We start from the raw sequence: 13,421 nt of genomic DNA, 5'->3' as shown, positions 1-13,421 counted from the left end.
GTCTGAAGAGTTTCTCCATTGACTTCCATGTTAAAAATGTGATGAATTATGGGACGTATCTCTGGAATTATGAAAGTTATGAATGATAAAAGTAATAGCCATCGATTCCCGACCGAGTTGAACGTTTTGATGTTTGAACAGAGTTTCTGTGATGTGGAATGTGGGAGAAGAAGAGGTGCAAAATAATCCGGCGGAATAATAAAGAATTTCGTGCGTAGCATAACAGATAGTTGAAATGCTGTGTCAGCATTCCCACTAAATGATTTCACATTGGAGGCATGGTCAGATTCTCAGATAAGGGATCAGAGACTGAAGAGTCAGCTCTTACTGTTCTTTCCACTAAGACAGTAATGTCCTCTGTAGGTGCCTCAGAGGGATGTGGGCCTGCAATGATTTGCAGGATTTCTTTAGAGGCCAAGGAGCAAATTCTTTATAAACGTAACCGTGCCTGTGTTTTATCTCCTAAATGCAATATAAGTGAGATTTGCAGGGTCTGGAGATGGTCTCATCTCTTCCCTGCTCTACAGCTTTTGCATTTAGTGTATCTTTATAGATCTATCCCTGAATTGCATTTCAAAGTTCAAAACAATAGGCAGTAGAACAGACAAATGTGCTTCTGATCCCTCCCTACAGGCTGTGGCTCTAGCTGGGTTATTACGCTATTCTCAAAAACAGAACATAATTACAATAAAGGCAATGAAAACTCGAATACTGAAAATGTATATGCGTCAGCAGAGATTTGATTTCACACAGTACAAAATGCCAAAAAGAAAAAGGAATCGAGGGGAAACACATGGAAAGATTCTCTTTTGTACTTTTAGCGTTTCATGTAAGTTAGCTTGTCAAAAGCAAACTCTTATTTTTCTGCATTTATTTTTATAAAGTAAAGAAAGCATCAAGTGTTATTTTAGTTGTATTCAGTGCTGCCTTTAACTCAATAATTATGTGAATACATTTACATTTTTATTTGAGTTCAAACAGGAACAAGTTAGGATCAAGGAAAAACAAACAAGCAGACAGTTGCTAATGTATCAGCTTTGTTCTTCTCTTTTATTATTATTAAATCATACATTATTTCTATCACAGAACCTACCAACTGTGGTTTATCTTGGTACAATCTTGCCCTCTTTGGATCTCGTTACTTTATCTTCCTGTAAAAGCCATGATGGCCTTGTTGCTCATGCAAACTACGCAGTTGGTTCTGTTTGAACTGTTGTCGCCCGCCGGCTTTAAATGCATCACTTCCTGTGTCTAATGATTTTATTTTCTTGATAACAACATGCTTGAACTCAAAAGGTTAGAGCAACAATGTTATTGGGTTGAATCAGTCTTAGACGTGAGATAGAAGTGTAACATACCAATTTAATCCATATCCAACTTAGTTTGGGTTTCTTCCTGAAGCTACGTTTTGGCCTCTTGAGTTTGCTTAATGCGGATCCTTTAGCAGGTGGATCGAGCCCTGAGTACCATGCAATCTGTTTTTCTGTTACATACTATGTCGCATTAGCCAGTCATACTGTAGAAATGTGCCTTATTCATGTCATGTGTCTCTGATTTAGCTTGGCCTCCTTGTGAGCATAATTGCCCCTCCCTTTTGGTACACTATCATTAAGCAGATGTTTTACACAGCAAAGCCCCTCACTCCGATGTACCTAAACTCAAATCCATATGTGGCCACGAGGGAATCAAACGCACATCTCACAAACAACCTAACTGACCTATGGGAACCATGTGTGTGTCTGTCTGTGTTCCCCTGGGGCTCGCTCTGTGTGTGTGCTGGGTCAGAGGAGGCCGAGGCTTTAATAAAGGAACAGGCCCGGTACAGGGATGCCAGTCTCACCGCCCGGGGACATGCAGCCTGATGGAGTCCAGATGAGAGCCACCAGACCTGACTTCTTCCTCCAAACCAACAGCCAGTCGGTGCACGGATTACATTCCACTGCCTGCTTCCTCCAGCCCCTATCTGCATTTACACTGGGATTTGGGCTTAACTGGCAGATTAAAGTAACATTATCCTTTAATGGTACTTTAAAGCTTTTCATTGATCACAGAAAAATGTGTTACCTCATGTTGCAAAGACACAACATGCAAACAGATGCTTGGCTCAGGCTCGAGGCCTTTTTTTTCTTTTCTTCTGTTGGTCATCAAATGTAAATATTTAATGTGTTCCTGGCCGATGTGTTGGGGAGTGTCTGGTAACCTACAAGATGAGGTTGCTTTTCCTGCTTTACTGTGATCATTTGATGTTCGTCATGTTATCTTCCCCCTCCTGAACAGGCACCAACATCATCCTCCTCTGCTGAGTGTCAGTTTCAGCAGGGCAGAGGAATTTACTTACAGCTCAGTCACTGGATCAACTGCGGCTCTCCAACTGTCCTATGTCTTCTCGGGCAACACGTGGTCACATTTTACAGGCAAACTTTGTATTATAATGAGTAGAATGACAGACAATAAGACAATATGCACTCTCCTAGTACTAAGATAAATAAATATTTGTCAACCTTCCGTACATTTTTTGACAAAGTTACCAATAAGCTTTTAAAATATATTTTAGTGCGTTATATTAGCATTGTTGCAAAGTCTATGGAAATAGTTAGATTTCTAATATTCTAATAGTCTGTGAATTTGTATCCCTTTTTTAATACATATTGATATAATAATACAAAGTAACATAGTGGGACATTGTATGCAAACTGCCCATCCCTAATGACGAATATCTAATACATTTGTGCCCACTTAACAGTGACATTTTGTATTTACCACTTACCTGCCAATCAGGCATACTTTCACCATTACTATAATAGGCAGTAAACCTGTGGAGCCAACATCAGTTTGCTACTGTGTAGTGCAGAGAAAGTCTGGAAAATCTACAAACAATGAAGTAAACACTCAAACATCGAATCCAAAACCACAATTGTTTGGCAGAAAAACACATGCAGTGCGTTGCTTGAGCTGTTAAAAGTAATTTTACGACAATTATTGCCATTTTCAGAGAACAACCAAACACTAACCACTTACGTTGTTGTTGTTTTTTACAGCTGGAATTGAGCTGTGCCAGATAAGTCACTGACATCTGCAATTAAAGGATGTTTTGTTTTTAGATATATCGATATAAATAAAGCTAGCATTTTTATTCTTTCATCCACAAGGCTTGCTAATTGACTTTTTGTTGGATCGCTCAGATCTATGTCTTCTGTTAATCCTAAATGATTCCGTTAGGTCATTTACTAAGATGTCTAAAGCCCTTGTTGGACCTTTCAAATCATAAATAAGCATTGAAATAAATTTTCTATGAAGAGTAAATACACAGTTAAATCATAATCTGATATTTTATATTACCCATGCATTTCCTTATGAGTTTAAAATTGAAATAGCTTCTTTCTGAAGTGTGCAATTCTACAAATAAAGCAACACACAATGATGTCACAGCATGAGAGATGTTATGTAATACAACTTGATGGTTTGCTTCGTCATGATAACACGCATTACACACACATACAAACACACACAGCCCCCCCCCACACACACACACACACACTGCTGGTTTTTAGGACATGAGCTACATTTACCTAGTATCGTGTTACTCCTTCCATTACAGCTGACTAACTCTTGGTCTCTGGCTCGAATGATAGCAGAACGAGGCATGCAGCGGGGCAGTGTCCGTCCGTGTCAAGTTATCTGGCACAGAGGATCCTGGGAAATCTGGGCCAGCTGAACCCGATCCCTGAAACAGAGCCCGCTGCTGCCGATTCTGGTGTTACACATCCAGCAGCATCTGGCACTCTCAGACGAGAATGACCTTGCTGACATGAAAGGTCAGAAAGCAGAAGACGCTGATGCAAAGAAGGGTTATTTATACTATGGTATTCCAGCAATGCTTGTGCCTCATGCGTAATCATCAACTTCTTCTTTCTCCAGGAAGTTCCATGTTACAGATTTGAATAGGATTATTAATAATATATATAAATAATCGGTTGGATTTAAATCAACCAGAGTAGCTTGACTGCATCATACCAAACAGTAATAGCCTACACTAATGCAGAGCACATCCAAAACAGGCCTATTGCATGGCTATTGTTATTGCTGCTTGCGAAGTTGTTAACAAACCAATCTGACTCCTTCCTTTATATGATGTTATGATACTATGCTGTCAGCTATTTGGCCAGGTGACACAATATTTGCAGTCAAAAGTTACAGGCTAAAATTGAATGTTTACATACGTTGCTTTAAATGTAGAAAATCAGGGGAAAAAACCCAAAACAATTCATGTTTTATTGTCACATTTATTATAGAAAACATAAGGTAAAAATTAGTCAAGGTGACGTACCATATGCATGACAATGGTAATGCCTGTGCAACATCATACAAACAAAGAAGGGACCTGAGAGGGATGGCCTGCAGCACCTCTTTCTCATTGGTCAATCTCACACTAGGAGGAGGAGCAACACAGGTTTTAATTAACATTGACAATCGTAACAAAAAATGACTAAAACAGGAACTTGTACCCAGGAAAATGTAAACACACAGTGCCAACTCTGAGGATGAAACCACAATTCAAGCAGAAAAAAGAAAAATATAAAAGAAAAAATACAGTTAATTATTGCTATTAACAATTGAACAATTAGAAGTCTAAAAAAAACGTTATTTACATTCTCTTTTTACCTGTTACTATTATAATAAAAATATAACTGGTAACTTTAGTGTATAGTTGTGAATCATCAGCTCCTTGATTATAAAGGCACATGTATCACAGTTGTGTAGGAGTAACGCTTGAACTTGAATTGTGATTTTCTACTAAATTACTCTTTTGATTTACTTTCATGTTTTTTTTTTCAGTATGTTTCTACTGAATTATTGTACTTTGAACAAGTAAATACTTTTTAAGTTATGGTATATTTTGAACACTGTCCTTAAAAATCCGTCCAAATCCAAATGTGGCTGTTAATTCATAAAAAAAAATGTAACAAAATAAATATTGACAGCAGAAATATTTGAATCACAATAAGCATTTCTGCTCACCTCAACATTAATCTATTAACATTAAGCTCTGAGATTTGTCCCTAGATTCATTCCTCATCAGTGTTTTTGGCTTGTTCTCTTGCTCACTATATACATTTCTTTATGTACTTATCACGATATAAAATGTGAGTCGATCCAGGTTTTATTTGTGCTGATTAACGTGTGCTCGTTGATGCTATTTGGTTTGGACGTGTCAAACTGTTGATGGAATGGTTATATATCAGTGTAGCAAGACAGTACAGTAAGTGTGACTGTAGTCCGGATGTGTTGATTTTGATACATATGTGGGTGTGTAACCCTGGCTAAGGCCGACAGGTGACACAACACTGTCTTTGGATGGACCTGAGGGAGCAGCGACCCAGCAGCCTCAGCTTGTCACAGAAGCGAGAGGTCATGGTGTTTTTCCTGCAAACTGCACCTGCAAGAAGGAACATGAGACAGACGTCAAATGCCATGAAACACTGCAGGACAGGTCATATTTATTTTTAGTTAAGGTGATTTAGGGTGAGGTTAGTTACAAATAAGTGTGCCCATAGTGGCCCTGCTAGGCTACTAGACAGACTGATCGTTGCGTACAAACCTGTGTTGGTCTTGCATTCCTGCATATTGCACTTCCTGAGTGTTTCTGGTTTGGATATCGTCTCACAGAGGCTGTTGGGCATGACGGCCATATCCTGCTCACTCAAACAGTTGACTTCACGCTGCTGCTGACCCCCACCACAGCTCACAGAGCACTGCAAAGACACACAAAAAATGATAATCATGGTCATCAGGTCCACTTCTAGGAATATTAAACTGCCAGACATGTTTTTATGAACAACATTTTGAAATGCCCTCATTGCTCTGGGTAAATATTGATGATGTGAGCCTGACCTCCTCCCAGTCCTCGGCCCTCCAGTCGGTGCAGGGCTTTAGACTGCAGGGCTGTGTGCTGTTTGGCTTCAGTGTGGTGCTGCAGCGATGAGGCTCAGGACAGTACACCAGCCGTTCATGGACACCTTCATCACAGCTTCCAGAGCACTGAGGGAAACACAGGGATATAAGGAAGGTGCGTAATTGTAAAATCCATATATTTTGGGAAATAAATGTGACAATACTCACACATTTGGCTGTGACAACGCCACTAGAATACCCTAAATCCTCAATGTAATATTTGATTGAATTTGACTTGTTTTGTTATACACTTTAAACTAAGTTGATAATGTTATTCATTTAGTAGGGGCTACATCATGTGAACATTAGTTATGGCCTTTAGTGAAAATGGTTTCTAGAAAAAACATGAATGGTTTAGTTCTCTCAAATTATGAAGATATCTGCATCTACCTTAAGTCTGTATACTTTCAAATCTTGGAAAATAAAATCAAAACTCTTTGATTATTATTGAAAAATAGATAAACATGGATATTCCTTTTTTTTTAAAACCTAGTGAAAAATAGTTTGCTAAATTGTAACATAAAGAGATTGGATGTGTAAAATGGTCCTACCGGTCCCCAGGGTGATGTGCTCCAGGTCATACAGGGCTTGTGGGGGCAGGTCAGGGTGCTGAGGGGTCTGCTGGACACAGCTTGACAGTGGAAAGGTCTGAGGGGACGTTTACTCTGAGAATCCATACACTGGACTTCACGGTACCTCCTTCCCACCAATGCACAGTTTTCAGGACACTGTGGAGAACATCATGGTGAAATTGAATGCCTTAGAAAGACCTGGCACTTGAGAACTCAACAAACCCATTTCATCATTTGGAAAAGTAACGGATGATTAAGTATTGAGTAAAGTTCTCGGATTCGGTGACTGGAGGAAATCTAACGTTACTCACCTTGCTCCAGCTGCCACTTTGCCAGGTGGCACAGGGCTGCAGGTGACACGTGCGCGCGGGCTCAGGTCTCTTCTTGCTGGCACAGTCCTCATCATTCTGGGAGCTGCATGTTACTGTCCTCCATATTGCTCCAATCCCACATGTTGTTGAACACTGAGGAACGTGTTCTTATTAGAACTTGCCTTGGGTTTATGTGAATACTTTGATGGACACATTTTTAAAAGAGACATGTGAGGCAATAATATTGAAAAGAAAATATTTGGCAAATCTTAATAAAAAAACAACCAGAAATTTAAAAAATCTCTTTCTGTGCATTTTGGGCCTGTTTCTTCCTGATAAAAGATCATCCCATAACCATGTTCTAAATCATACATCATTTGATTTCCTACCACGAAGAAGCCTTTGAAAATTACTTTTACTTGACCGACAAACTTGAAGATATTAAATGAAATATGAGGTAAGTCACTATTGATTGCTGAATGAGGTAACACAACATCACAGCCTATTGTCCACTGAGGAGAGCGCTTGCATTAGCAGCAGTACGGACTGGATTTCTGTGGTGACATTTTTGGACTAAATCATATATGTGGCACATTAGTGACCCTTTTCCATCACCCAGCATTGGTTGACCTCCAGAGAAGGTAGATAGAGCTTACAGAACAGACTTTAATTCAGTTGTGTGCGTGACACTGTTTTTTACGGTCTCTCCTAGCTTTGCAAGTGAATGTTTACCAAGGCCAAACATTCAGAAAAAAAAGAGTGATGACTACAGTCGATTGACAATCAAAAAACGTCACACATACAACAATGTTTACATCTGTCTGCATCATATGCCACAGCATGTGGTAAACTTCAGGTTTTTCAAAGCTTTTCACTTTATAAGAGTCATGGTATTTATGGAAGGAGCATCTCAAAAAATTAAGATTTATCTTATAATATGGCCAGCATTAATGTGATTTCTTTGGAAAACAAGTCCATTTTCTTGTCTGATTCTTAATAATGAAAGATAATATGGGCATAAAACATCTGTACCCACCTCGCTCCAGTTTCCTACGACCCAGAACATATCCATGCTGACTGGCTCTCTTGCCATCTGCTTGCTTTTGTCACTGACGGAGCTGCTTGTGGGATCTTCTGGTCGCTGGTTTTTGTTCTTGGTGCGACTTCCTTTAGACGAGGAAGAGGGATTTTTAGGACCAGTGGTAGAACTGGTTTTCCTTGGTGTCACTGCAGGCTTCTTTTGTTTAATGATCTTCACTGTAGACTTGGGGGTTGCTGCAGTGGTGAAAGGTTTTCTTCTAGTTGTGGAAGACGCTTGTGTTATGTTGAAACCAGATTTTGATGGTACTGTGTGATATCTGGGAGTGGTGAGGGGAACCCTGCGTGTCCAGGGGCTGTGTGGGTTAATACGAGAGGTTGTGTGTTGATCTGAGAAGGGATAGTGTTGAGTGGTCTTTGCCCATGATTCAGTACTGGTGTGTGGGGCGGGGTAGGTGGTGGGTGCTTTGGTTGTGTGCACGGCAGGCGGATTTGTTTGTAAAGTGGGTGTAATAAGGATATGTAGTGTTGGTGTGGTTGATTTAAGAGGATTTCTCAGGGGTGTAGATGTGGAAACATCCAGGTCAATAATACCCTCCTCCTCTGTTGTCCTATCATCAACAGCATAATCATATCCTGGAGTATACATCCCCACATTTGGTGTACTGCCCTCCTCTCCCTCCTCCTGAACTTTTACCTTTACAATGCCTTTAGTTTTTATGTCCTTTTCAGCAGAATTGACTTTAGATGGGAAGACTTTCCCTCTCTTATCCTCATTTTTTCTCATGTGAACATTGGGCTCATAATCATCTGTGTCTATGATTTCAGGGATTGTGGTTTGAGGGGTTAGAGGGGAAGCGGTGGTAGAGATGAAAGCTGTTGTAGCTTCTTTGGTGGTTGTTTTTTTCCTCACAGTGACAGCAGCTGTGGGTGCAGATGTGGCCATGGTGCTCGGGGGAGTCCAGGTAGGCATGGGCGTGAAGTGGTTGGTGGGGCTGCTCTTAGGAGGGTACAATTGGCGGTATTTAGGAGGAGGGCCGGGGCGTCTACGAAGACCTGAGTTAGGGCAACTCTGTAGGGCACACAGTGATCTGGTCCGAGGTTTAGTTGAGAGGTCGCAGGTCTTCTTTGGTGCACATACGACTGAACGTGATCGAACACTGCCTCCACATGTGACTGGGCACTACAGAGAAGGAACAACACAAATGATACATTAACTCAGAAAAGGCAGTAATATAAAAAACAAATCATCGGTTAAAAAAATGACCCTACCTCTTCCCAGTTGCTGACAACCCAGTTCAGACCACAGGGTACATCTCTGTTGCACGGCACCACAGGTTTGGGTTTTAGGAGATGCTTGCACTCGGCAGGGTGGAGCACCCTTTCCTCCCCTGAGACTGTCCGAACACAGAGCACCGTTCGCTGCCGTACCCCATCAGATCCACAGGTGGATGTACACTGCTGCCAGCCGCCCACCCACCACCTGGGAAAGAGGGGATGGACAGAGAATTAGGGTGAATAAACCAGAAAGATGAGATTTGATTGTCTTTTTTAAATAAATGGGGAGCAGATGGCAAGCAGATGATTGGGTCATCTTCTGACAATGAAGAGGGCTGCTTATCATTTCTAAATGTTTGATACTATTGCCAATAAAATCAGACTTTTGGTTCTGAAACCAAAACCATGCATTTTGGAATACATTGCTTTAAGGAAAACATATGTTTTTCTACACAACCACATTTTTTTCCATACAACAACTTACAACATTTGATATGCTCTCAAAACACAATGAACCATGCAAGATAAAACTAGCCCAATGCACACAAATCACAAACTGTTTCAGTAAACAAGACTATAAATCTGTCCAGGCCATAGATGCCAAGTAACGACTGTCATTACTTGGCATTTTTAAATATGTTCTACAAACACATTTGACAAAAACAGTATTGAGGTTCAATAACCAATACGTTTCCAAGTCAAAATATACTGACAGTGACTGAAAAACAGTGAAAGAGCATTTGAGAGTGAGGACCTTGCAGGACAATCCATAATCTTGCATTTTCGGATTCTGTCTTCCAGACGGCTGGCCGGGTCACACAGAGACTCATCCACTACACCCACGTCCATCTCAAAGCACCGCACAGGCTGGTGCTGCTGACCTAAAGCAGCCAGGAATACAGAAAGCGGAATGACCAGGCCGTTACTTAAATGTCACTGAAATTATTTAGCATCACAAATGTTTAGAATGACGATCCCTTTTGTCTAATGCAACACCAACCTAAGCCACAGGTGGTGCTGCAGTCAGTCCATGCCCCGTGCCTCCACCTGTAGATGGGTTCGATGACCTCATTTCCTGTCCCTTTTGTCTTCTTGATGATGTACTCGTACTTTATACCTGGGTTTTTCTCCTGGAACAGCAACTGGACAGCCACATGAATTTTAATGTAGAGTATGATTTCAACATGAAATATTGGACACACAAACAAATGTTCAATTCCCCTTCAATTTCATTTTAGTATCTGGTGTCTTTGAGTATTTGAGAGAACAATTGCTTATATATTGTCTGTATTTATTGTGATCTAATCCTTCACGCAGATATGTTTAGGCTCATTTGGAAAACATGCAACATGTGCATGCTCTGAATGGTTGGCTATCCTCTAAGTCCCTTTCTCTATCCCTGATTGGTTGAAACCACCCTCAAAAGACACTGAGTTACAATGTGGATTTCTGATTAATGCTATATACCTCTCAAATACAAACATTTTTAAAAACTACAAAAAACAAAGACCCTTCACTCAGATTGACCCTACCTGCAGCATGACGGGATGTGAGGTGGGTCCAGGCGCCGTGAGGTTCTCCATGTTCCCGCTGCGTTCGTAGTAGAATGTCGTCCCGCCGGCCTGGTACTCCCCATTCCACTGGATGATAAAGTTGCCATTGAGAAAATACTCCTCAGAGGTCTCGGTCTTCAGAACCAGGAAGTTACCTGCTTCCTCCACTTCCTTTACCAGGATGTCCCGCGCCCCCTCAGGTATCACACCCACGTCCATGTACCCTGGGAGAGTGGAAAGGGGAGTCAGAGTCACCGCGAGGTAATGGATGGCCCACCATGGCTGCTGCCACACTCACATCCAGACTACCAGACAGTTTCTCTCTGATCTTTAATAGAGGGTGGGCTCAGTCTGTGGGGGTGGTTGGCATGTGTGTGTGTGTGTGAGTGTACGTGTGCGTATTCGGCGTGGGGGGCACTGCCTTGTCTCTGTTTTTTATTGTGTGTGGATGGGGGGCTGGATGGGGGAGGACGAAAGCAGCTATGAGTTGGTCTCTGGAGTTTAATGATGTTTGTGGGAAGGTGTGTGTGTTTCTGTGTTTGTGCAAAGGAGGGGGAGGTTTTCCCCGGGTCTAAGCCTTTTGAAGTCTTACACATCTGGGCTGGTTATCTGGAAAGGATGCTGTGCGGGGCAAACACACAGGCAGAGAGAAAGAGAGGCAAAGAAGGAAGAACTTTTTTTTATTGTTTTAGAGACTCTTTCTCGATTAATTTTGCCGTGTGTTGACTCTGCATGTGAGTTATACTTTTTTTTAAATTAGCCAAAGATATGTCAGATATAGATACGATTTAGCTGAACAAAAGCATGGGCCTGAAGACACACACTCGCACACACACACAAACACCAGCAGGACAAACAGCTGCACCTTGTGGACAAGAAGGCTGCCATGACAACAGCAGCACAAAACATTGGAGTAATGCTAATGAACTGTCCTGAAATGACTTTCTGCCTGTAGACATAAATTAAAATTCTGCTATATCACACTCGTCTGGTGGGTATATCAAAGATCCTCCTCATTAAATCTTAGGTCTGGATAATTCAATTTGCTCAAAAATTCATCGTGTCAAACTTACCAAAGCCTTCTTCTTCATCAAACGACTTGTAGACCGTCTCACAGCTTGTGCCGTCACCCAAACAGACCCCGCAGCGATCCTCTCCAGGTGATTAAACCGGTATTCAGGGGTTGGTTTTTTCCCGGATGGGCGGGAAAAAGTTAGTGTTTGGTTGTGTGGGTGTTGGTGTTGTGTGTTGGTTTGTGTGTGTAGTTTGGTGTGGGTTTGTTGTGTGTGTGTGTGTGTTTTGGTTGTGGTTGTGGGTTGTTTTGGTGGGGTTGTGGTTTGTTGTGTTTTGGTGGTGTTTTGTGGTGTGGGGTTGGTTTGTGTTTGGTTTGTTGGTGTGGTTTGTTGTTTTTTTTATATGTTTCTTTTGGTTTTTGTTCTTTTTGTCGCCAAGTGGTTATATTTAAAAACTTCTTCCCAAACACGTGTTCCTTCTTCGGTTTAAAAAAAAAAACAAAGAGTGAAAGTTGAAGCATATTTTTTTTTTTTTTTTTTTTTTTTTTTTGACCTAAAGGGGGACAGAGAAAATTTTGGGGTCGGGGGGTGTTTCTAGAATGGGAAAAACCCCGTTGGGGGGGTGAGGCAACCCTTGTTGCCGTCCTACCAAAAGACCCTTTTGAAACAAACAAAAGGTAAAAAAAAAAAACTTTCGGTTTGGGCCGCCGCCTTCAGGGGGGGTTTTTTAAGGACCAAAAAAAAGGTGTGTTGTTCGAACAGGGGGGTCCGTTAAGAAGAAGGGCCAAAATTTTTTTTTAAAATTACTGAGGAAGAAAAAGAAAAAGAGTTACTTCTTTGGGCTGAAAACCCGCAAGCCTGGTCCGAAAACGTTCCCGGAGGGGGGGTGTCTCAAAATTGGGAACCTTCCCCTACCCAAAAACCTTTCACCACCTTTTTCCTTGCCCTTTCCTAAAATTTTTTTCATTTTCGAAATTTAAGAAGAGGAAAAAGGGGGGGGTTGGGGAAAAGGTTTTTTTTGGTAAGGAAAAGTCATTTTTTTTTTTGGGGGGGGGACAGAAAACCTTCGGTGGCGGAAAGCGGTGTGAACAAAGCCTTTTTGGGGTTCAGCAACCTCAATTTAACAAGTTGGGCCTTTTGTGTCATTGCTTCAGCGCGGCCTACCCGCCGAAAAAACCCGTGGTGGAAGAAAAAAACCTGTCTTTTTTTTATTACCCTTTTTTGGAGGGGGCAAACGGAAAGGTTAAAACCTTTTTTTTATTTTTTTTTGGGTTTTGTTTTTTTTCAAGGTCTTTTTTTTTTTTTTTTTGTTTAAAAGACGCTAAAAAAAAGTTTTTTTTGCCCTTCACAAAACCCCCGTTCCATTAAACAAACCGGAAACCCCAAAAAATTTTCCTCCCCTTTTAGTCCCCCCCCCTAAGTCATTTTAATTTCACTTTTCAACTTCTTCCCTAACGGAAAAAAGAAAAAAGACACGTTTTTTTTTTTTTTTGAGAAAAAGGGTTTTTTTTTTTTAATACACTGGGACAAGACACAGACATATAAACAACAACACACACACACCATCACACACACACACACCCACACACACGACACCAACACACACACACACACACACACACACACACACACACACACACCACACACACACACACACACACCACACACCACTTCCCGCCATTCGACCGTGATACCGTAACTGAG

General features: G+C 41.2%; 1 protein-coding gene across 1 annotated transcript in view; it reads right to left on the bottom strand.

Moving 5' to 3' along the window:
* Positions 1-4,420: 4,420 nt before the first annotated feature.
* Positions 4,421-13,421, bottom strand: part of LOC104956799 (ADAM metallopeptidase with thrombospondin type 1 motif, 12) — a 21,418-nt gene continuing 12,417 nt past the window's right edge. The window contains exons 14-24 of the mRNA XM_010784341.1: positions 11,778-11,858; positions 10,684-10,928; positions 10,152-10,293; positions 9,906-10,032; positions 9,146-9,356; positions 7,872-9,056; positions 6,836-6,988; positions 6,504-6,680; positions 5,893-6,039; positions 5,600-5,753; positions 4,421-5,437 (exon numbers count right to left, since the gene is read on the bottom strand). Of these exons, the coding sequence (XP_010782643.1) occupies positions 5,322-5,437; positions 5,600-5,753; positions 5,893-6,039; positions 6,504-6,680; positions 6,836-6,988; positions 7,872-9,056; positions 9,146-9,356; positions 9,906-10,032; positions 10,152-10,293; positions 10,684-10,928; positions 11,778-11,858 (2,738 nt within the window). The 3' untranslated portion in view covers positions 4,421-5,321. The remainder of the gene's footprint in view (positions 5,438-5,599; positions 5,754-5,892; positions 6,040-6,503; positions 6,681-6,835; positions 6,989-7,871; positions 9,057-9,145; positions 9,357-9,905; positions 10,033-10,151; positions 10,294-10,683; positions 10,929-11,777; positions 11,859-13,421) is intronic.

This window comes from Notothenia coriiceps, unplaced genomic scaffold (genome assembly GCF_000735185.1).
Source record: "Notothenia coriiceps isolate Sejong01 unplaced genomic scaffold, NC01 NC01_scaffold00026375, whole genome shotgun sequence".
NCBI classification, from domain to species: domain Eukaryota; kingdom Metazoa; phylum Chordata; class Actinopteri; order Perciformes; family Nototheniidae; genus Notothenia; species Notothenia coriiceps.
Note: the sequence above shows the minus strand (reverse complement) of the source record. Positions and strands in the feature narration are given on the sequence as shown.